Here is a 22,807-nt window from a genome sequence, read left to right as displayed (position 1 = left end):
GGCAATGCTGAGTCGCGAAAAGTCCTTGGCAACTGTGACGGTCGTTGAGAAGAGGAAAAGAGTGCGTGATTTAATGAAGGAATGTGTGACGATCCAGAGAGAAGTGCAAACATCAGCTCATCAGAAGTCGCTCACTCGCTCCGGCATTTCTAAGCGAAAGAGTCATACGTCCAGAAGCCGTTTTTGACGCCTTTGTTCTCGGAAAATCGAGTTTCTGCAGGAATTTCTGCACGAGTTTCGCGGGGCTCGGTCGGCTTGGACCCTTCTTTCTCGATTTTTGGGCGGAAGAGAGAGACGAGAACCTGTGACTGGCTGGCGGCTGGCTCTGGAGGGAAAAAAACAACTTGGCTGTCCCGCAATTGCCCGCGCTGGACTCGCCCCTTGCCGAGAAGACTGCCAAGAGACGCGAGAGGCAGCACCCCCTTGAACCACATAGTGCATCATCACACTCTCGCACGCACAGGTAGAAAGAAAGCCGTGTTGATCGGGAACCAGTCCTCAACGACAAGCCAGTGTTTGCAATTCTAACGGTGAGACGAGAAAGACTGAAGCATCACGCCAGCAAGGCAGCTAACAAAGAAAAATGTCGACTTTGGGGAGTTATTTCTACATGTGTCGCTGCCGTCGCTGCTGGCAGAGAGAGGAAAAGTTCAGTGGTTGCGTTGCTTTTTGCTCTTTTTCTCCTTCTTCTTCTTCTCGTCCTTCTTCTTGGAGATGAAAAACACAGGGTCCTTGGTCTTCTTGTGCGACTGCACCGTCACCTGTTTGGGCGTGTGCTTGTGCGCCGGTTGCTTATGCACAGGAGCCTTGTTGATCGGCTTCTTTGCCTGCGTCACCGACTTGGGAGTCTGGCCAGCCGCAGCGTTTCCCACTGCTGCAGGTGTGTTGGCTGCAGACGTGGAGGCAGCACTATGGGTGGAGACGGTGGAAGATGACGCCAACGCACTGGAAGGAGAAGGGGTCGTAGCGTTGGTCGAGTTACTAGCAGGCCAGTTGGCCGGTTTGAGCATCACCTTGTTCGGGTCGCAACCGGGCGTCAACCCTTTACCAGCGTGCGGGCCGTTCCAGACGACATTGCAACCAGGCAGTGAAGCAATGCTGCCCGAGATGGCCTCGGACGAAGTCGTGTTGCACATCTGCGACGCTTTCCTGTCCAGCGTCTCTGCCAGCGGCGGGCACGATTCCAAGTCGTTGAAAAGGTTGCCGGCGCACTGGTCGATGGCACCTTGCAGAATTGTCTCGTTCCAAGCAGCGATAAAGTCGGCATGGAAAGAGTAGCCGATCGCATCGCCGTTGCTGAACACCCACGTCGAGTTGCCCACGTTGTCCTGTCCATCCACGCCCCACACAAACTCGTAGAACAGCGTCGGCAGTCGAGTCTTGTGCGAGGAAGGGCAATCTCCGTTGTCCGCGTTGTCACCCAGTGGATACACCACGTGCGAGTGATCGGCAGTCACGAGGTCTTTGCCATTCCAGCACGAAGGGAACGTCACTTGCGTCCTCAACCCTTGCGGACACGGCCCCGGTGGCAACGTCGGCCACTGGCTACTGCCGTCCTGGTAGTTGAGGCAGACGAAGCTCGCCGTGTTATCGTTCTGCCTGGTCGGTCCCGGTCCTCGACGTGTCGCGTTGCCCGCCAACAACTGGAGCCCACGCGGGAAGGCGGTGATGGGCACATTGCCTCTCATCAGGTAATATGTGTTGACATAGTCGAGGGGTCGAGGGGTGAAAGTGTCGTTGTCGCTGTTGAAAGAGTAAAGAGTCGGTGCCCAGTAGGCCGACATGTCGGCATGGATTCCTGAAGTCGTGCAGGTCGATGCTTCTTCAAGGGCCTGTGCGGTGGTGGTGTCCTCGCTGACACCGTTGACGCCGACGAGCGAGTGCACGTGCGAAGAGGGCTTTCCAGGGGTCACGATAGGATCGATACGGGCTTGCTTGAGGCGATGATGCACCAAGATCCACATGACTGGGTTTGCTAGTGTCGCCGATACCTCGGCGGCGGCAAACAATGCACACCATGCCGCGACGAGCGACCAGAACAGGCGCGGACGAACAGCAGCCATTGTAGCAGAATGCGCAGGGCGAGGCTAGAATGCGGGTATAGAACGGGAAGGGAAAGAAGTGGTGGTGGTAGTAGCGAGGAGAGACGACTGTCCAGTGACTTTGCAGACGGGTCGGAGGAAAACAGTAAAGGAAGCGGCGGGACAGGAGATCGGAGAATTATTGCCCACTGATATACCCTTCCAAGTCGAATCAAGGACCAAGGTAGCGCCACTCGGAACAGAAAGAAACAAGGTTTGCGGCGGACTTGAGTACCGACGACACGCCTGTTGTGTCGGTGATTTTTTTGCGTTGTATGAGCGTCAAGGAGCAGTGAAGGAGTAAGGCGACAGACCAGCTGATTGCCCTTTGCGATTGACACCTCGACTTACGTCGCCGAGTTTTGCCTTTCGTTTGTGGTGGACAGGCTTGATCGACCAGGATCAAAAGCCGTGAGACGCTACCCTACTCTTGTCTCGCCTAAAGAAAGCTTGATGGGCGAAGAGCTGGTGGTGGACAAGATGAGAGGAATGGATAGAGTCGAAACAACGGTCGGAGTGAAAGGAGCGGACTTTCTTTCGACAGTCAGCCACCAACCAACGAGGACTGATTATGGACGAGTACCAGAAACGAAGGCAACCAGGGGAGGAGAGGGCGGCGACGAGAGACGATAAGGTGTGACCACGGAATCGGAATCAGGACGGGGTGCAGGCAAGTGGTGGTAGTGTTTCTAGCTAAGACATCGCTTAGAGGTGGGGGTAAGCTCAAGCTTCGAGAGGTGTTTGACTTGCTTTCATGGTTCGACGGCGAGGTCGCCGGCAAGTGTGATTACTCAAAAGAGAACCTTGCCTCGGAGACCGATGTGGTGCCATGCTGGCTCTTTCCAGCAGACGGGTGGTGCACGAACGAGTAGGATCTACCACGCAGCACGCACCGACGGACGGGAAGCACAGAAGGACTCTGTTTGTTGTGCCTGCTTATTTCCGGTACACACAATGCCCACCCCATCACGGTGACTATCTCATGACTGGGTGGCAACCGGTGCCACGTCGCAGTCGCATGCATCGACAAGACAACCGGAAAAGAACACGCGGTACAGACTGGCAAACAAGGGGGGTTATCGGATGTGAAGAGCTGTAGGTCGGCGTTGTGGTCGAAGATCGATCTCGTGCAACGCCTCTTTGCATTTGAGCGCATGAAAGCCAGCCTTGTTGTGTGTTTTGTTCGTTGATTGTTGATCGTTGTTGGTCGTTCGTCGTCAGAGGTCGGTCGGTGGTTAGCATGCGCACGGCCGGAGGATCCTCTCCTTTCCTCTTTTCTTTACTTGACAGCTGGCAGTTGCAGCCGAATTCGGACAACAACACGTCCCTTTTTTTTTCTTCCTTTTTTTAATTTAACCGCGCTGGCAGCCAAAAGGCAACAACACCAGCCAATCCGGCAGCGCGAGAGAGCTCTCGATCCGTCGTCGTCGTCGTCGTCGTCGCCGCTCGGCGTTGTCGTTGCTCGCCAAACACCATCATCAATTGCTCCTCACCCCCTTGCGTCCCTTTTCCTTGCGCCTCTCATCGATTTCGCTTGAATGACTCGATGCTTGTGTTCGTTTCGATGCTAGCAAACGCCTAAACCGATGACTGGACCAGATCGAGGGTGAGGAAGGGAACCAATTTGGTGCGGTCGCATCACTGTAACGTTAATACTGCATTTAGTAGAAATGGCAGTCGGTGTTTTGAAATTCTGCTCATTTCGCGATTCAAAGTCCGAGGCTGCATCTTCACCGAGGGAAACCGCGCCACTCTTCTTTCACTTCCTCGAGCGCTAATTGAAAGTGTGTGGACTAGCGCGCATCGAGACGGAAGCATCGTGGTGACAGAGCAAGCAACGACCTCACTTTTTGCTCAGTGATATCATCCCATCGCCGATCTACGCTATCTCTGCGTTGCTTGGAACAAGACCACGCGGATCTAGCTTACGGTGAATTCTGCCAAGTCTGTATTCAGGCAATTCTTGCCGTCGTTTTTCTCACACCTGTCCATGTGAGACCCTGACTAGTGCAAGCCTTGTCTCACCCTAACTTTATTTATTAATAAACCTCGAGTCCTCTCTCTCTTTCCTTCACACCCGACCAATTATGCTCTATCAGCGAAGGCCCAAACAAGGCGGAACTGAGCGTCTCTCAGTGCTCTCTCGATAAGCGATGAGTAGACCGTGCAGTGATCGTGGGCTCGGCCCCTCCATTCTCGACGCAGGAACCAGTCGACCACCGTCTTTGCCGTCAATTGTTCTGCAACATGACTGGTGCCAAGCCTCCATCCCTCGCCCGACAAAGTTGGTCCCGGTACTTTCTCAAGCAGTGTCTCGCTACGTAGCGTGAGAGATAAAGTGAGCCTTTGCCCGGTCTGCACACGCAATCTCATACCAAAAGGTCGGCGACCAAAGTAGCGCAGACGGCGTTTGCGAGCTGAGATCCGAGAGCGCGAGATACAAGTACTGTACAATTGTTTGCTTGCTTCTATGCTATGCTACCATTGCAACACACTGACTGAGCTTGCTTCAAAATGATGGGCAATCGTGGGTATACTTTTGAATCATCCGGCCGGTCTTCAAGCACCGTTGGGAAACAGCATCTCTGCTACGCAGTCCCACGAGAGGATCTGGTCCATGATGCGCGCCATGTTGTCCGACGCCCAGCCGTCGGACGTAGTTAGAAGCGTCTGCGTCTGCTGACGACTGGTAGAGGCAAACGGTGCTGCAGCAGTGTTGCGGGTGTCGTCGCTGCCCATCGAGCCAGCCGAATTGCCGCTGGGGGTGTGCTCTGACTGTGGGTGGATCAAGCTGCCCAACGCGAGCCTCGACGAATGCGACTGGCCAGCGCTCGAAGCGTCCTGCCAATGGATCGGCTGGGGATCCGCAACCATCTCCTTGGTGCCATGGGCCGCGCCTAAGTCGCTCGACGTCCTTGTGTCATAATGCTGCGGCGGCGTCGAGAAGCGTGTATGACTCGGCGCGTGCGCCAGCTGTCCAGATTGCTCGCTAGAGCGTCGACGGTCGTGATCCGAGGTCATGTCGGTTGAAGATGGAGGCTGTGCGGTGGGTTGCGTTTTGTTTTTGGTGACTGCGTAGTAGTCGCATTCTTCGAGGCGGTGCACCATTTGCACCAACATGCTCGCAACGAGCTTTTCCACGCTTTCACTTTGTTCAGCCTTGGACTGCGCAAATCCACAGAATCTCTCTGCGAGCTTGGAAAGCAGGAGCGCAAACACGTCCTCTCGCATGCTCGACTCGTGCGAGCAGTACTGGGCGAAACTGAGACTTTCCATGAGACAGATGCTGATGTGCAGGATGTAGCCGCAGGTCAAGAGCAAGGGCAGACCAGTCTGCTCGAGATTTTCGCCTTCGAAGCGCGGAGTGGCGCCAAAGGCTGCAATGGTCCTTTCGTTGTTAAGATGGCTGCGCTTGCCCGCGTCGACCATGAAGCGGGACAGGCTGGCGTCGCGCCCAATCGAGCGCGACACATCGAGCACCGTGCCAGTGGCCTCGTTGGCGGGCAACACCATGCGCATAAAGATCTGGAACAGAAAGACCCAGTCGGATTCGAATTCGAGGTCAATCCAGCGATCCAGAAACTTGAGCTCGTCCAGATTGGCCATGACCCACAGCTTGTGTCGCTTGCTCTTGCGCAGAGATTCGAGGAATTCGAGTCTTTGATCGAAGCGGCTGCTCACTTCGTGTCGAACCTCGACCTCGGAAAGGAGGGGTCGGCTGTTCCAAAGCATCTCGAGCTGCGAAAGGCGAGCGTGGAAGTCGGCCACTTGGATGGCTCGATACGCGAGCGTGAGGATGCCAGCTCGAAACAGGATGTCGTCCTTGGATGTCTTGGCTGGCGCGGGGTCGCGTTGACGTAGCGTGTCAACAATCGAGATGGCGTGCTCTGCATCGCGGCGAAGGCGAGAAAAGTCGTAGGGACGCACGACCGAGTTGAGAAACACAAATTTGGAGCGCCAGATGGAAAGGCTGCACCACAGTGAGAAGCGCCGCAAGTAGGAAAGTAGTTTCTCAAGATCTTCGGGATTATCATGAGCAGCCTCGACGCTGTTTTGCGATGCTTGCGACATGACCAGGTCGAGGCCGATACCCTCGGCAATCGAGATAGCGCTCGCATGGAGCGACTCGCCAAATCCGGACGAATTGTTGGAGGCTGCGGCCGAATTGTCGACACTTGCGCCGATGAGAGAAGGGCCATGTGAGAGGAGCAGTTCAAAGGCTTGGGCGGCATGAAGCTCCTTGGGCGCTGAGATGAGCACTTGGAGGCCGATGCGGTCGACGTGGGTGGCAAAGTGCTTGGCAAGATGACGATCGCCGGCAATCTTGGAGGCGACGAAAGCGATGGTGGCGAGCAAAAGCGAAGTCGAAGGGCTGGGACGCTCGTGAAAGGTGGTCCGGAGGGCATCAAGATCTGGAACGTGTGGATGCCACATGCGCAACCGTGGCAGATGATTCCGAAGTTCGTGCATGTTTTCGTCTGTGAGCAGATCAGACAGTTGTCCGTCAAAGGATCGATCCATCTCGTGGCGGAGCAGGCGGGAGAAGGGCGGGGTCTTGGTGATGAAGCGGTTGAGAGTTACGAGGGGCGAGTGCATGTACTGGTTGGAGAGGATGGGAATTTGGTGGCCGGTGACCTTTAGCTTGGTGAAAGACTCGGAAGACTCGGGATTGATGAAAAGAGCAGCGTTGTAGTGGCCATCAACGGTGGTGGAGGCATGCTGTGCGATGTTGCCAGGCGAAGGAGACGAGATGGAATATGTGGCTGCTCCTGTTGTTGAATGAGTGCGAGAAGGACGGGATGCTGTTTCATTAGGAGCTAGATCCGAGGCGGGCCGAGATCGCTTGTACAAGTCGGCTCGTCCAGGGCTGAGGTGATTGGTCGCGAATCTCGAGGCAGAAGGTGAATGCCAAGCAGGATGAGTGTAAGGCTTCTCCTCCGCATGTGGCCGGCCAGCGTGATGGCTATACCATGGCGAAGTGTTGTCCAAGTAGCGATCATGTTGACGATGATAGGCTAAGGCGGTGTTTGCATCGTGACTTGAGAGGTGGACGCGAGGAGGGGAGTCGATGCGAGGTTTGCGTTTACGATCGCCATCCCATACGACGCAAGGAATGTCGAGCGCTCGACATCGATGGCAGGCCTTGTACGCGGGCAACGGATCATGAGACGATGGGACGCCTTCATCCGGCAGCTCGCACCGAGTCTTTTTGGAACGACAAGTGAGGCAAGATCGTCGTGCATAGCGGCGGCGTTTGACCGGCTGCGACGGGGTGGATGGCGGCGGCTGCACAGCTGCTGCTGAGGATGCAGCGTCCCTCTCCACGCCGGATGCCGCCGAGGTCGACACGGAGCCCAACGCGGACATGCTCGAGGTGGAGCCTGAGGCTGAACTTGGCGAGTGGCGGCCGTTGACCATGTCAGCCATGCGTTGATCGAGGTGTCGGCTGCATGAGGACCAGCTGCGATCAAAACGTTCTGAAGCGGTGAGTCCGCTATTTGACGGCCAGAGTCACGACAAGACGATGGCGATGGCAATGGTGGCGGCGACGAGAGCGTGCACCAAGCTGAGCAGAGTGAGGATGGCGTAGGAAAGGCTGAATGAGCGAGCAAGCAAGCGAATGTTCCAAAAAGTACCGAAGTGTCATCTTGAACTGGCCCAAAGCTGCAGATCTGTGGTTGCCACTCGGCTCTATTTCCGATGGCCAAAAGCCGCCGACGTTAGACGTGGATTTGCAAAGCGAGCAAGAGAGACCGACCGTACGTGGGCAACATCACCGTGACTTGTAACGCTCGCATCGCCGATCCGAAATATGACTCGGATCGGCAAGCGTGAGGGAACAACAAATAAATATCAATAATTGAAAAAGGGACAGCAGGAAAAGGAGGCTCGAAAAAGAACGGGCGATATATAGGAAGTAACAAAGGGAGCCAGCCCAGCAGCAACAGCAAGCCGTTGTCTCTACAGCAGCCCGTCGCGTGCTCTTGATCGACGCACCGAGCATCCTATGGTCCTCTCTGGTAGTTTGGCCACCGCGAGCTACTATACCCGCGGAAAGCAGGCAAGGTCGACCCCGAAGGACAGTGGGGGAAGAGCAAGTCCAACATTGTCGAGCTTGGCATCCACCAGTCTTTGATTACAGCCCTGCAAGACGTGCGCGGTGGTTATGGTGGCTGCGAGATTCGGCAAGGTCAAGGGATGCTCGCTCGCTCGCTCGAAGAGGTGAGTTCATCGTTGCAGGGCTGGTGTCTAGACCGACGACGGACTGTCAATGTCGACATGCAAGCAATCTCTCGTCACGGATCAATCAATCTTGGGAATCGTTCGAGATGCATGCACCTGGCGCGTTGATCCACGTTGCAAATCTGCCCTGGCTGCCCGGCTGCGTGCCTGCCTACAGACACGCAGACCCCGCGCGACGGTTCGGATATAAGCGAGGCTGCCTCGCTCTTTTCTCACGTCCCCCCCATTCTCTGCCCTCTTGCTCAACGGCTGGACCGCCTCTCAAGGAAACCTCCTTGCCAGAACGCGAAGCACTCGTAGTGGGTGCTTAGCCAGCTTCCTCATCTTGTCCGTAAGCGTGTGGCTTCCACGCCTACAGTATGTACGTTGGCTGAAGGCGCTTGAGGCGTGACAGATTTAACGTTTGAGAAAGGTTTCGAGTTTCGTGATTTTGTGGGTCCAGGCTGAGCATCAGCAGCGAATCAGGCTTGAGCAGCTGGCTGGCTCTTGCGTCAAATCACCCGCGTCTTGGAATCTGCCGTTAGTTATCCGCATCATCTCGCCTGTGCAAGGAAGAGCTTGCTGCGCTTACTCGTTCGCTTTACATCACTCCGCCTCTCCACCAACTCCATCTTCGGCATTCATCGTCGCGGGCCCGTGTCACTGCGTATCCCTCCACTGTCTCCCGCCTTGAACCGCTGCGGAACCTCCGACCGAGCAATTGCTTAGCTCTTCGGAACATCCACCGCCAAGGAAGCACGTTCGCAGCACTACACTCCTGCGCTTCCGATTCCCACGTCGCTTGCTTGCTTCGACGTTCTCGTGTCTTGCTCAGCTTCTTTGACTCGTTATCTTCGGCTACACTCCCTGAACGCCCGCCACTGCTCTGGCCCGCACCTCCTGTCTCGCCATCGGCACCAGGCCGACTCATTCCGCACAGTTCGATACGAACCGCATACTAGCTTTCAGCGTTCAGCATCGGCATTCGGCAGTCCCTCTGGCAAATTCGACTATACAGCCTCAAGCTCTGTTCTTGCGGCTATCCAGCGCGTAGGCATCCGCTCCGCTCCATCATGAGCATCTCTCCGCGCCACCGCGCCATCAGCCCGCCTACACCAGCACCGTCGCCACAACCCGACCTCCACACCTCGATACGCCTCGCCAACAATGCCGCAGCAGTAGCAGCAGCAGCTTCGTCGTCGTCATCGGGCGCAGGCGCATCGCATGGCTTGGTCATCGATCCGCATGATCCATCGCAGCTGCTCAAGCATCTCTCACTCGTCGTGCCGCAGTACACGCAGTCCGCACGCTTCAAGCTCGTCTCAGAACTTGCGGATCTCTTTAGCCTGCGCGAACTCGCCCATCTCTCGTCGCTCATTACGCCTAGGCTCAAGGTCGACTTCCTCTCGGCGCTCCCCATCGAGGTCAGCCTCAACATTCTCAGTTTCATTGATGACCCAAAGACACTCGCACGAGCCAGCTGCGTCAGTCGCTTCTGGAGGAGTCTCGTCAACGATGAACACACCTGGAAGGTCATGTGTCTTAAGCACAAGTATCGCAGACGTGGTAGTAGCAATGCTGCCATCCACTCGCTCGATGATCGTCTTATGCGCTCCATGACCACCCCTTCGCTAGCGCACGCCCTGTCTACGCCACGCATCACCGCCACCAACCTTGCCGGCTCTTCGACCGCAGCAGCAGCGTCGCAGAACACCAGGGGCAGCGTCTCTGGCTCGCTTGGCATCCTCCTCGAACAGCCGCTCCGTGCTGACCCATCCTCCAGCGACTATGGGGACGATAACGACGAGGACGATGCAGCTGTGCTTGCATCCTTGTACCAACGCTACCGAGACCGCGGCCTTGACCCTTCCAACGCCCTTCACGAGCTGCGCACCCTCCACGACCTCTTTCTCAGCAAGCAAGACGGCGCTCACGATAGCCTCAACGGGCCCATGTCCGAGGCCGATCTCGCCTTTTACGCCCAGCTCGAGGAGATCGTCCAGGAAGAGAGTCATGCACGCTACGGAGACGAGCCCGCCCCGCTCGACGATGCGATCGCTGTCCAATCCAGCCCGGCAGCGCTTGTCCCGGCCACTTCTTCATCTAGCTCAAGGCTGCTGTTCACCCCGAACGCAGACGTTTCGGCCCCTTCCACCTCGTCTCACCTTGGATGGTTGAGCGCAGGCCCATCCTCTTCCCAGCAATCCAGAGCAGTCGCTTCATCGCCTCCACCTGCTGCGTCCTCGTCCAGCCCCGCCCTGAGTGGAGCGTATCGAACTAGAGGCGGCCGTCTTGATCGACTGCAAGGCTGGCAGCAGCACGCCACGCCGGCAGCTTACACCACCCCCCGACGCCCCAGCGATGCTGAAGCCGAAGCGGACAGCAGTCGCCTCGCCAACGACTCGGACGAGGCGATGGACATGGACGAACATGACGATCTCGTCTCTACTATCGCAGCTTCCACCTCCAGCGACGCACCCAACCTGCGTCCGATCGGCCAGCCTCCCAATGCACCCCTGCTAGCCTCTCTGCCGCACCACGACTCGCCCACCGGTCGATTCTCCGCATCCGTCGCATCACCTTCTGCCACGATACAAGCTGCTGCTCCCCCCCGAGGCACTGCATGCAGCTCGTCGTTGGTGCCCGGTCCTCGTGAACCGCGCCGCAATCCGGTCTGTCGCAATGCTGCTGCACAGGGTCTCAGGAGGTCCGAATCTGCTACTGCTGACAGGGACGATCCAGATGCGCTCGCTGGTCTCAATCTGCTCGGCAGTCCCATCTCCCGATCGCCCGTACAGGAGCGCCAGTCCAACGCCGGCCCATCGCGCCACTCGCTCACTCCACCAACGACAGCGCACGTTCATCGCCATCGATCCGCCAAGTTGCCCTTTAGCTACCGCACTCACTTCAAGATGGCCTACCTGACCGAGTCCAACTGGCGCAAAGGCGGTCGACTCCAGACGCAGCATGTCTCTGCCGATGCGGGCCACGTCGTTACCAGCTTGGCCATCGACAGCGAATGGATCGTCGTCGGCATGGCCAACTCCAAGATCCACGTCTTTAGCGCAGAGACCGGTCTGTATGCACACACGCTGCTCGGACACGATGCAGGCGTGTGGTGTCTCACGCTCATCAGCCGCACAGGCAAGAGCAAGAAGCACGCCGATGCGCAGGCTGCGTCTTCCGAGCGAGGCAAGGGCAAGATGGTTGTTACGGATCCCGAGGATGGCAGCGGTGGCAAGCCGTACCAAGCTGCTGCAGACGGCGATCTGCGTCTAATTCATCATGATCCACGCCCTGATGCTGCTGATGTCTTGCTCTCGCCTCCCTCGTCTTCTGTCGAGCTGACCGAGGAAGACGTGTTTGGCGCTCGTAGACTGCCGTCGTCCGCCTCAAGCACCCCTGCAGCGGGCAAGGCGCGACAGACGTACGGCCACGGCGAGACGCTGCAATGGTTCCACAAAGCTCGCCGTGCTCTGCGACGCCAGCAGAGCGCAAGGAGAGCTGCGGCAGCTGCCTCGACGTCCGGCGAAGAATCGCATGCTCTGTATCATACCATCCTGGACGAGCAGGACTGCAACTTGGCGGCAGGTGAATCCGATGCCGATTTGTCCATCCGCTCCGAGGGGCCATCGCTGGTGCACCGCGAGCTGCGTTCCTCGAGCAGAGCACACGCCCAGCGCGAGAATGCCCGAGCTATCGCCGAAGCAGAAGCAGGTGCCATTCGCGACGCTATCATGGCCGATGGTACGGGCCAAGTGCCACCCGAGCTAGCTGAAAAGATTCGTCAGGAAGGCGAGAAAGCGTCCCAGGCGGCTGCGGCTGGTACTGCTGCTGCTGCTGCGGATGCGGCCGGCGATGGTGGTGGAGCTGGTGGCCGAGAGCGTGCACGCACATCGTCGGCTTCTGGGTTTACTGCTACCACGACGCAGCTGACGGGTAACGCGCTTGGTTTGGGCAATCCATGCGGCAGCGTTCTGGGCTACGGGAATGCAGATGCGGTTGTGGTGAGCGGCGGCTGCGACCGCGACGTTCGCGTGTGGGACCTGCGCACGGGCGAGTGCAAGCACGTGCTGCGCGGCCATACTTCAACGGTGCGCTGCCTCAAGGTGCTCGACGGCAAGCCGATTGCCGTGTCTGGTTCGCGCGATTCGACGCTGCGCGTGTGGAACGTCGAGACGGGCGAGCATGTGCACCTGCTTGCGGGCCACCAGCACTCGGTGCGATGCATCGAAGTCGCGGGCAACAAGGTGGCTTCTGGCAGCTACGACGGTACCTGCCGTGTATGGGACCTGGACACGGGCCGATGCCTGCACACGCTCCGCGGTCACATTCACTACATTTACGCTGTCGCGTTCGACGGCAAGCGTGTGGCGACGGGTTCGCTCGACTCGACGGTGCGCGTATGGTCGGCCGAGACGGGTGATTGCCTGGCGCTGTTCCAAGGCCACACGTCGTTGGTAGGGCAGTTGCAGTTGCTGGACAACACGCTGGTCACCGGTGGCTCGGATGGACGTGTGATCGTGTTCAGTCTCAAGACGTACGAGTGCTTGCACCGGCTGTGCGCGCACGACAACTCGGTGACGTGCTTGCAGTTCGATGAGCGGTACATCATCACGGGCGGCAACGACGGGCGGGTCAAGCTCTGGGACTTTACCACGGGCAAATTTATCCGCGAGATTTGCGAGCCGTGCGAGCAGGTGTGGAAGGTGAGCTACCGCGACGACAAGGTGGTGGTGCTGTGCAAGCGCGGCGAAAAGACGTGCATGGATGTGATCACGTTCCGACCTGCTGCCGACGAGATGTGAGCAGCCAGCGGCTGGATCTTGTTATCATGTGTTATTTTCCTTGTTATGGCATTCGTTTTGTTGTTTTTCTATGCATCGCATTTCGATCTCTCTCATTCAATCCGCAAGTAAAGTTGTTTTCAGAACGACGGTCAACACACGACAACAGCTCAGACACGCTTCGCGGATGGGGGCTGATGTGATGATGGGTTTGATTCGAGACACGCGGTGAAGGAAGGTGGTGAATCGAAGGTAGGTAAGCTTGCGATGCGAAAGGCATTACTGACCGGTTATGATGGGCGGTACAGCATTCAACCTTCGTATTCGTCCAGTTCGGCGCCCTTTTTCGAATAGGCTTCATGGTCCTCGTCGTCGTCGTCAAGGTGCTGCTGGGCGTGCTCGCTGCCAGCCTCCTTGTTCCCCTGCTGCTGCTGGTTCTCTTTAGCACGTCGAAGGTTGTCGCGGTGGAACTCGCCGACCTTGACGATGCTCTGGGATGGGATGACGCCCTTGGGGTTGAGGAACTCAAAGTCGGGACCCTGGAAGACATCGAGGTAATTGAGCCACTTGCCAAACTCGTACGTCTCCTGTTCGGTCGAGTGGATGCGGTCGTAGATCCACTGCTGCTTGAAGCGCTCCATCTCGCCGGCATGCGGGGCGTAGGTGATCGACTCGCGTAGTTCGTCCTCGAGCGTCGAACTCTTGCCCGCATCCTTGTCCCCCGCTGCCTCTGCGCTATCCCCTTCCGTCGCGGTATGAGAGCCCGACTTCTTGCGGATGAGCTTGGAGATCTTGTCGTTGTTGTTGCGGATCCTCGAATTGTACGCGTCAAAGATGGGCTGTTCAAGCAAAAGGCCTAACCCGGGTGCTTTGGGGATATGTACGCGCGCTGGGCCAAAGCACTCGTCGACCAGCCCCTCGCCCGCCCCCGTGCGCCCGACCAACACCAAGAGGCCGATCATCTTGCGGATCTGATGCAGCATGAAACTCTGGCCGTGGAACTTGATGCTGACCCACTCGGTATCTCCGATCACCTTGGGATCCGAGATGGTCAGCTGCTTCATGAAGCGCTGACACGAGCGGTCGCGAAATTCCTTGCCGACAGTGAAGTTGTGGAAGTTGTGCGAGCCGTGGTAGCGCTTGAAGATGCTCCGGATACGCGCGAGCGACGCCGCTGGCAAGCGGAAGGCCTTCTTGGCCAGCATGTCGGTACTAAAGTCGTGCGATGTTCCCTGTGCCTCCCAGAACGGGTGTGCGACCACTTCATCCAACGTCGAGGAACCTGTCTTGGCGATTTCTTCGTCGCGCATCTTGACCAACATGGCGTGCATCGTCGACCCCGGCTTGGGCGGCACAAACACATACGTCGGCAGCAGATACTCGTACATCCTACTATCGCAGCTCTGGCGCGCATTGAACCCGTTCTGCACGCGAGTCACCCCCCAAACCCGAATGAACTCCGGCAGTAATGCATTCACTCTGTCCACCAGCGTCTCGCCTTCCTTCAACCCCTCGGGCTGCAAGATCAACTTGAGCGAGAGCAGGTTGCCCGCAGCATGCACACCGCGGTCGGTGCGTGCGGCGCGTTGCAGGCCAACCTTGTTCGGGTTGACGGCGTTGTCTGCGGATACGGCACCGGCGGTGCAGAAGGCGGCGAAGATGTCCCCCTCGATGGTTTTCACGCCCGGGTTGATTTGCAGACCAGAATAGCCGATGCCGCAGTAGCCGAACTTGACGGCGACCTTGCGTTTGGGCAGGCGGTCCGTGGCGGAAGAGGAGGTGGAGGCAGAATGGTAGTCGGAGTGAGGGGCAGAGTCCGAGGCACGACCGGTGCCACGTCGATCTCTGCGCTCCCAGTTTTTCTTGCCGTCCCTACTGTTGGCGGTGCTGGCATCGAAGCGCGCGCGTTTGGGTGTGGTTTCAGCAGCAGCAGCAGTGGCACTTGTGGGCTCTTCAGTGTTTGCCTCGATGGTGCTACTACGTGCGGCAGCATCAGTGTCAATGGCAGGGGCAGCTTCAGACTCGAGTTCGCGCTTGAGTGGACGAGGCTCACCGCCCGTAGCAGCGGTAACCACCTCCTGTTCGAGTCGCTCGGTCATGCTTTTGATCTTGGCAAGCTTTTCGTCAATGGTATCCGAGTAGAGAACTGTACGCTGAACGGGCACTCGTTGTCCTTTACCGATGCCGAGGGTGAGGAACCAGTCTCGCACTGTTGGGAAAGCGATGCGTTGCGAAGCGTGGAAGAGACGGCAGGTGGAAGGCAATGCTATGGATGCTGCTGCTGCTGCTGCGCGCCACACGGTTTGTCGTGCTTGACAGAAGGGCAGTATGTTGGCCTCAGCAGAGAGCCGGTTGATGGACGGCTGTCGGTGAAGGTTGTGGTTGGTGATGGTAGTTGACGACGATGATGATGATGATGATGATGACGGAGAGAACAGCGCTTTTCTACACTCCCAAAAAAAAAATGGATTTCTTCTCAAAATAGTGCGAATGTAATAAGTATATCGATCGGGAATGGCTCGAATCGGGGATGGACCATCGACGATAAGAAGAAAAAGGAAGCGAGAAGAAAGCCGTTCTGCAGAAATATTTTGAAAGCGGCACTGCACGGAAGAGTGCAAGCAAGCAGCTTTGAACGTCGACAGCGGCACAATCGCACACGACGAATCAATCGCACACAAATCTCACACAAATCTCACACAAACCACACGACCGACAGAGTGGGCCAAGTGACGGAAACCACCCTCGTCGTCATTCAACCCTTACAACCACCACCAACCACCTCCACCACCACCAGCACAATGCCATCGTCATCTCGACCACACTCGCCTAGCGAGAACCATCAACCCCACATGAACGGCGACTCGAACGCCAACGGCGATGTTGCTGCCCAAGCCTCGTCCTCGTCCTCGTTCGCCTCGGCTTCGGCATCGACTTCAAACGTACCCGCAGAGCCATCAGAGGAGGATAAGCAGCAAGCACAACAGTACAAGACGCAGGGAAGTCAGCACTTTTCGAGCAAGCAATACTCCAAAGCCATCGATGCATTTACGAGCGGATACGAGCTCGACCCCACCGACTCGACTTTCCTCACCAACCGCGCTGCCGCAAAGATGAGTCTCAAGATGTACAAGTCGGCGCTCTCGGACTGCCAGCTCGCCAAGGATATCCAAGCCAGACAGTCGCCGGATGGTGTTGCGCAGCCCAAGACGCTTATCCGCCTGGCTAGGTGTCACCTCTACCTCGGCAACCCGTCTGGTGCGCTCTCGGTGCTCAACCCGGTCGTCTCTGCTGCCGGTCTCGATGATGCCACACTAAAGCAGGCTGCGCAGCTGCAGAAGCAAGCCAACAGCGTGGCCGACCACCTCGCCTCGTTTCACAGCTTGTCCGCCCAAGGCGACTGGTCCGTGGCAGGTTTTGCGCTCGACCAGGCGCAGTCCTACGCCGGCCTCTCGGAGAGCGACGTTCCCCTCACGTGGAGGATCATGCGTGCCACTGTTCTCTTGCACAAGAACAACCTCGACCAGGCCAACAGCGTCATAGCAGACGCGCTGCGCGCCGACTCGAGCAACCCGGAGGCGCTCCTCGTGCGTGCACGCATCCTTCTTGCCAAAGGTGAGACTGCCAAAGCGGTCGCGCATTGCCAAGCTGCGCTGCGTTCGGATCCTGAACAGTCAGGTGCCAGAGATTTGCTCAAGAAGTGCCGTCGTCTGGAAGCCAAGAAGGAGGAAGGAAACACGGCGTTCAAGCAAGGAGACCATGCCGCGGCTGTGGAGCGTTTCACCGAAGCTCTGGCGATTGCCGACGAGAACGCGGAACGCGACGGACCGGCACAAGGCTTCAAGGCCATCCTGTACTCGAACCGTGCCACTGCCAACTCGAAGAACGGTGACCACACGGCCGCGATTGCCGATTGCGATGCGGCGCTCCGACTGGATTCAGGCTACGTCAAAGCGCTGCGCACGCGTGCACGCGCCCTGCTCGCGACCGAACAGTACGAAGACGCGGTGCGCGACTTCAAGAAGGCGCTCGAAGAGGCTTCGGTCAGCGGAGGCAGGGAAGCCGAGCAGCTGCAGCGCGAACTGCGCTCCGCCGAGATCGACCTCAAGCGCAGCAAGCAGAAGGACTACTACAAGATCCTCAACGTCGCCAAGGACGCCAACGACAGCGAGATCAAAAAGGCCTACCGCAAAGAGTCGCTCAAGCACCATCCGGACAAGGGCGGTGACGAGGAAAAGTTCAAGCTCTGCAGCGAGGCGTACAACGTGTTGAGCGACGAGAACAAGCGCAGGCGCTACGACGCCGGTGCGGATGATCTCGAGAACGACGGCATGGCTGGATTCCCGGGCGGTGGAATGGGTGGTTTTGGCGGGCCAGGCGGCGTGGAGATCAATCTGGCCGATCTGTTCGGTGCTGGTGGTGGGATGGGCGGAGGTGGATTCCCCATGGGTGGTATGGGCGGCATGGGTGGAGGAGGCTTCCCAGGCGGCGCTAGAAGGGGCGGCGCTCGCCCTCCACCTGGCTTCCACTTTGGTTGATCTACCTCGCCCCAAGCTGTATCTCTCTGACGCAAATCGCATAATAGCAGCACACGATTACATTGCAACACAAGATCGCGCACACGTCAGCATTCCTGAGAGTGTCGGAAACTGCATAGTGCTGTCTGCAAGCAAAAGTAGCAGCAGCTCCATGGAATGATATCGAATAAACGTGAGACGAGCAACAGACAGCTTTCTTTGCTTTCCTTGTTTTTCTGCGCCGTCGCTATCGGAGCTGTTCTCCGCGGCGTCCAACAATGATGTTTGCTGTTTGGACCGGAGTGTTTTGGGAAAAGGGGTCGATGGTGTGCCATGCTAAGCCCATGTCCACGGAGAGCATTATGGGTTCCTTGGCGCTATTCCTGGACGGCCGCACATGGCGTGTTCGGGGTTTGGATCGCGCTTGCGCGTCCGTTAGCGAATCGAAAGCGGAAACGTGATCGTTTCCGTTGGGATTTTCTCCGCGGGAACCTGCCAAGTTCCACCTGTCAAAAAAACAAAAGAGAGAAAGGCTGAAAGAAAATAAATACAATAGAGCGAGAGGGAGAGAGAGGGACCACTCTTATCGCCGGCGTTTTGCAGCAGACAAGATCCATTCCTTGCTTCGGTACGCTGGGTGAGCGACGCTCTTTCTTGTCCCAATCAGTCGGCGGCTGCTCTGCAGTGCCGAACCATCGGCGTGGGGGGTGCGTGTTTTCTTCTGCGCGAGTCGGAACTCTGTGGGACTGAGTCGAAGCATTGTACGACCAAGACGGGGAGCTTTGGAAGCAAGGAGTACAAGGATATAAGATCTCGCCTGGACCTCTTGATCAAGTGCATTTGAAAGCTCGATAACTTAAGCCCACCTACACCGCTTTGCCTTTCACCAGGTTCTTCTCAGAATCGAGTTCAGGACGTCCTGTTTTTCGACTACCATCATCTTGACCTCCCTACATCATGACTCTCCCTGACACCGAGGCGACGAGCCTCGCTCCTTCGCTCGACATGAATCCAGTCGACACAGCTGCGGCCACCTCTCACACCAACAGCTTCCACGAGACGGACAAGAAGCTCGCCATCATCTCTTCAGCTCATGAAGATGTGCCGGCCCCATCCGCGCAACCCGTCTATCCTACGGGGCTCTCGTTCTGGGCGGTCTTCGCCTCTGTACTTGCGGCTATTGTGCTAATCTCGCTCGACCAGACGATCGTGTCCACCGCAGTGCCAGAGATTACGAACCAGTTTCAGACGTTCAGCGACGTCGGGTGGTACGGTTCGGCGTACCTGCTCACCTCGACGTGCTTCCAGCCTCTGTTCGGCCGACTCTACTCGCGCTTCTCGATCAAGTACACATTCCTGACTGCGTTCACGCTGTTCGAGATCGGCTCGCTCATCTGCGCGCTGGCGCACGACTCGACGACCTTTATCGTCGGGCGCGCGATTGCAGGGCTGGGTATGAGCGGCGCGTACTCGGGCACAATGATCATCGTCACGCTCATCTCGCCCGTAGAGAGGCGGCCGGTGATGATGAGTGTCGTCGGCGGCGCGTACGGCGCAGGCGCATGCGTGGGGCCCATCGTCGGCGGCGCTCTGACGAGCAAGACCACCTGGCGTTGGTGCTTCTATATTAACCTATGCTTCTACCCTGTCGTGGCCGCCGCGATCATATGGTGCCTGGCAGTGCCCAGGCAGAGCGACGGGCAGAAGAAGCAGAGTGTGTGGAGGAGGTTTGTGTTTATTGACTGGCCTGGCGTGGTGCTGTCGTTGACCGCCATGATCTGTCTGCTGCTGGCGCTGCAGTGGGGCGGCGTGCGGTATTCATGGGGGGACAGCAAGGTGGTCGGGCTGATCGTAGGGTTCGTCGTGATTTCCGCGGTGTTTGCCATCGAGCAGTGGTACTTGGGAGACAATGCGATCATCCCCTTCCGACTGCATGCGCAACGAACGGTCGGGTTTGGAAGTGCGGTCAACTTTGCCATCGCCGCGTCGTACTTTGGACTGCTATACTTCATCCCTCTGTACTTCCAGAGCGTACGAGGCTCGTCGGCGATCCGAAGCGGCGTCCAGACGTTGCCCTTTGTCATCGCCGTGATTTTCAGCAATGCCGTCTCGGGCTCGCTCATCACGGCGTTCGGATACTACATCCCCATTCTTATGATCGGCACTGCTCTGACGTCGGTGGGGTCCGGACTACTCTACCTCCTCCGCCCGGATTCGTCGCTCAGCCTGTACGTCGGGCTGCAGTTCTTCGCCGGTATCGGACCGGGCCTGTCATTCATGATCCCCTTCTCGGCGGTCAGCGCACGCCTCGAGCCCAAGGACATCGAAATCGGCTCAGCCATCGTCACCTTCTGGCAAACCCTCGGAGGCACCGTGTTCGTCAGTGTCTGCCAGGCCATCTTCCAGAACGACTTTATCCGCCAACTGCGCGTACACGTTCCGCAGGCACCCGTCGACCAGATCATCGCAAACGGCGTCAGTGCCTTCCGCGCCTTCACACCCGCAGGCCTGCTGGGCCAGGTGGAGCTGGCAGCCAACTTGGCGGTCAACAAGACGTACCTGTGCAGTGTGGCGTTGGGCGGCGCCGCTCTAGCGTGCGTGTTTGGCATGGAGCTCAACCGCCGCATCCTGCCAGCCGACAAGCAGGCGCAGGAGCAGGCCAAGAAGGAACAGACCGAGGGGGAGAAGGCATAGATACGGTTACCGACAGCTTTGTAGATCCGGAGCCTTGTAAAGTTACGCTGGTGTAATTTGCAATCCTAGCTTGCTGGCCGTTCTTTCGGAATGTCATGTTGGGTTCAATGGCAGTGAGAATGAGAGCATGCCCACGTGCGCGCATTGACGTGAGGCTCCAGTGCCCGTATTTCTCAAAACAGCATGCAGGGTCCTCTCTGCTTTATTGGTTTTAGTGGGCTGCGCACGTTTCTCATCAATAATCGCGGTCCTCATGCTCCTCCTGCTCCCGCGCTGCCGCTTAGTTCACCTCACTCTACCACCACCAGCAACACGAGCAACTACAGCTTCTAGAAAAGCATGCCAGTCGAGCCCTCAACGTCGACGGTCTGGCTGCCCACGGACCCACTTGCCGAGCAGCAAGCGCACCACGGCCTGCAACCAGCCCGCGAGCACTGCGACATTGTGTGGAGCCAAGCTGCCCAAGCGCGATCCAAAACAAACAGTGACGACGATGGCGACGACGACAGCAGCTCGTCGCACAAAGAGCACAATGGCGGCGGCGGAGGCAGTGGAATTGGCAGTGGCAGTGGGATGCACAGGCTGGCTTCGGCCTTCAAGTCCCTAGGCAGCAGCATGCGCTCGCACTCGCACGCCGCACTCGAGCTCTTCCGTCTGTCGTCGCACATCTCGTCCGATCTCACCGACACGCAGCTCTACCCTGAACTCGACCACGATGCAACCGTCTCGACCTCTGCTGCGCTTGCACCGGAAGAAGAAGCGTTCAGAGCGGCGCGGCGGAGGTTCATCCTCTCGACGCGGGCACTGCACAAGTTTCTGGAGCTGGACGAGGCCGACGAGGTGGACGCTGCCGACGTGCCCGAGGTGTGTCTCGGAGGGTCTGGAGGCGGGTATCGAGCGTGTTTGGGATTTCTGGCCATGATGGCGGTAGCGCAGAAGGCTGGGTTGTGGGATCTGGTCTGGTACGTGGCCGGGGTGAGTGGGAGTTGCTGGAGCATTGCAAGTGTGTACACGTTTGCGCATCTGGGTGCAGGTGATATCCTGGAGAATCTCGGCCGTGGTTCGGGACACCATCCGTTGAGTGCGGCCGCGGTGAATGCGGTGGCGACGACGGCGAGCGGCGTGTATTTGCAGCTGGCGCCGTTGGTGATCAAGTTGCAGCGCGGCCATGTGCATCCTGGGCCGTTGGATTTGTATGGCACACTCACGACGACGCATCTGCTGGCGAGCCCCGGTGTGAGGCGGGTGGTGGCTGCCGAACAGGATCGCACTACAGGACGGGGAGAAGGTGAACAAGGAGGCGAGTTGAAGAAGGAGTGGTTCAAGTTCACGCGTTGCATCACGAGCATGCGTCTCGATGAGGGCAGGAACCCGCTACCCATCTTGACCGCGGTGCGGCACGAACGCACGTGGAAGGACTGGTCCTCTCCACACTCGCAGCATCCTCACACAGATCCCAAAGACGCTCGGACATGGTGGCAATGGTTCACCTTCACGCCGTATGATTTCGGCTGCGACTCGCTGCCGTTCTACATCCCTACGTGGTCGTTTGGTCGCCACTTCTCGCGCAATGTCTCTACGGAGCGACTCCCCGAGCTCTCACTCTCGCTCATACTTGGCCTGTGCACCTCGGCGCCCGCGGCGCCGCTCTCGGCCTACCTCGGCACGCTGTACCGCAACCTGCCGACGGGCGCATTTGGGAGACACCTGCGCGAATGGGCGGACAGCTGGAGCGCACGGCACAAGGCGGACAAGGAGCGGCTGGAGAACCACCACCCCGTGCACGCGCAGAACGAGCCGAACCCGCTTTTCGAGGCAATCGCGCGAACGGAGGAAGAGGAGCGCAGGTGGAGGGGGCTCAACGGTGCGCCGAGGCTGCATATGGTAGATGCAGGCATGGCGAACAACGAGCCGCACACGGTGTTCTTCCGCCCGGGCCGCAAGGTGGATGTGGTTCTGCTGGGAGATTATAGCTCGGACGTGCAGAAGGATGCAGCTGTCGAGCGCATTGGCGATGGCCTGGTCGACCGACGGCTAGGCGTTCGGCCTCGTCCCGCAACTTCTCTTCCTCCTCCACCGTCCGCCCTGCTCACAGAGAGCAAGGCGGCACAGGAGATGCAGCGCAAGTTCGGCAGCAAATACGCCCAAGTGCTCGACACGTTCCACCTGCCCCCTCCAGCGACGCGGCATGAAGCAGACGCACTGCGCGAGAGGAACGTGCCCCCAGCACCCGCCGACGTCGAGCCAGCAATCGTCTACCTGCCATTGCTACCGCACGCTGTGCAGCCCGACTACGACCCGAGCACCGCCGACTTTTCGTCGAGCTATAACCTCGTCTGGACTCAGCACCAGGTGGAAACGCTGCGGATCACCGCCGAGGCCAACGTGTGGCAGGCACTGCCTACGATTCGCAGCGTGATCAGGGAAGCGTATCAACGCAAGAAGGCGGCGAGACTGGCGAGGCTCAACAGTGGATAGCAATGCGATAGTATATAGGCGTTAGTCG

The 22,807-nt window shown here is 58.1% G+C and overlaps 7 protein-coding genes across 7 annotated transcripts; 4 read left to right on the top strand and 3 right to left on the bottom strand.

The window, feature by feature from the left end:
* Positions 1 to 650: 650 nt before the first annotated feature.
* EX895_003160 (uncharacterized protein) lies at positions 651 to 2,063 on the bottom strand (the record flags this gene model as incomplete). Its single annotated transcript, XM_029883758.1, has 1 exon — positions 651 to 2,063. The coding sequence occupies one exon, from the start codon at positions 2,061 to 2,063 to the stop codon at positions 651 to 653; it is 1,413 nt and encodes a 470-aa protein (XP_029740049.1).
* Positions 2,064 to 4,640: 2,577 nt separating this feature from the next.
* EX895_003159 (uncharacterized protein) lies at positions 4,641 to 7,508 on the bottom strand (the record flags this gene model as incomplete). Its single annotated transcript, XM_029883757.1, has 1 exon — positions 4,641 to 7,508. The coding sequence occupies one exon, from the start codon at positions 7,506 to 7,508 to the stop codon at positions 4,641 to 4,643; it is 2,868 nt and encodes a 955-aa protein (XP_029740048.1).
* Positions 7,509 to 9,376: 1,868 nt separating this feature from the next.
* EX895_003158 (uncharacterized protein) lies at positions 9,377 to 13,111 on the top strand (the record flags this gene model as incomplete). Its single annotated transcript, XM_029883756.1, has 1 exon — positions 9,377 to 13,111. One exon carries the CDS (start codon positions 9,377 to 9,379, stop codon positions 13,109 to 13,111), a length of 3,735 nt encoding a protein of 1,244 aa, XP_029740047.1.
* A 290-nt stretch (positions 13,112 to 13,401) lies between these two features.
* Positions 13,402 to 15,189, bottom strand: EX895_003157 (uncharacterized protein; the record flags this gene model as incomplete). The annotated part of the gene is made up of 1 exon (XM_029883755.1): positions 13,402 to 15,189. The coding sequence occupies one exon, from the start codon at positions 15,187 to 15,189 to the stop codon at positions 13,402 to 13,404; it is 1,788 nt and encodes a 595-aa protein (XP_029740046.1).
* A 702-nt stretch (positions 15,190 to 15,891) lies between these two features.
* Positions 15,892 to 17,628, top strand: EX895_003156 (uncharacterized protein; the record flags this gene model as incomplete). The annotated part of the gene is made up of 1 exon (XM_029883754.1): positions 15,892 to 17,628. The coding sequence occupies one exon, from the start codon at positions 15,892 to 15,894 to the stop codon at positions 17,626 to 17,628; it is 1,737 nt and encodes a 578-aa protein (XP_029740045.1).
* Positions 17,629 to 18,564: 936 nt separating this feature from the next.
* EX895_003155 (uncharacterized protein) lies at positions 18,565 to 20,301 on the top strand (the record flags this gene model as incomplete). Its single annotated transcript, XM_029883753.1, has 1 exon — positions 18,565 to 20,301. The coding sequence occupies one exon, from the start codon at positions 18,565 to 18,567 to the stop codon at positions 20,299 to 20,301; it is 1,737 nt and encodes a 578-aa protein (XP_029740044.1).
* A 339-nt stretch (positions 20,302 to 20,640) lies between these two features.
* EX895_003154 (uncharacterized protein) lies at positions 20,641 to 22,779 on the top strand (the record flags this gene model as incomplete). Its single annotated transcript, XM_029883752.1, has 1 exon — positions 20,641 to 22,779. The coding sequence occupies one exon, from the start codon at positions 20,641 to 20,643 to the stop codon at positions 22,777 to 22,779; it is 2,139 nt and encodes a 712-aa protein (XP_029740043.1).
* Between the last annotated feature and the right edge of the window lie 28 nt (positions 22,780 to 22,807).

Source organism: Sporisorium graminicola, chromosome SGRAM_19, assembly GCF_005498985.1.
Source record: "Sporisorium graminicola strain CBS 10092 chromosome SGRAM_19, whole genome shotgun sequence".
NCBI classification, from domain to species: Eukaryota; Fungi; Basidiomycota; class Ustilaginomycetes; order Ustilaginales; family Ustilaginaceae; genus Sporisorium; species Sporisorium graminicola.
Note: the sequence above shows the minus strand (reverse complement) of the source record. Positions and strands in the feature narration are given on the sequence as shown.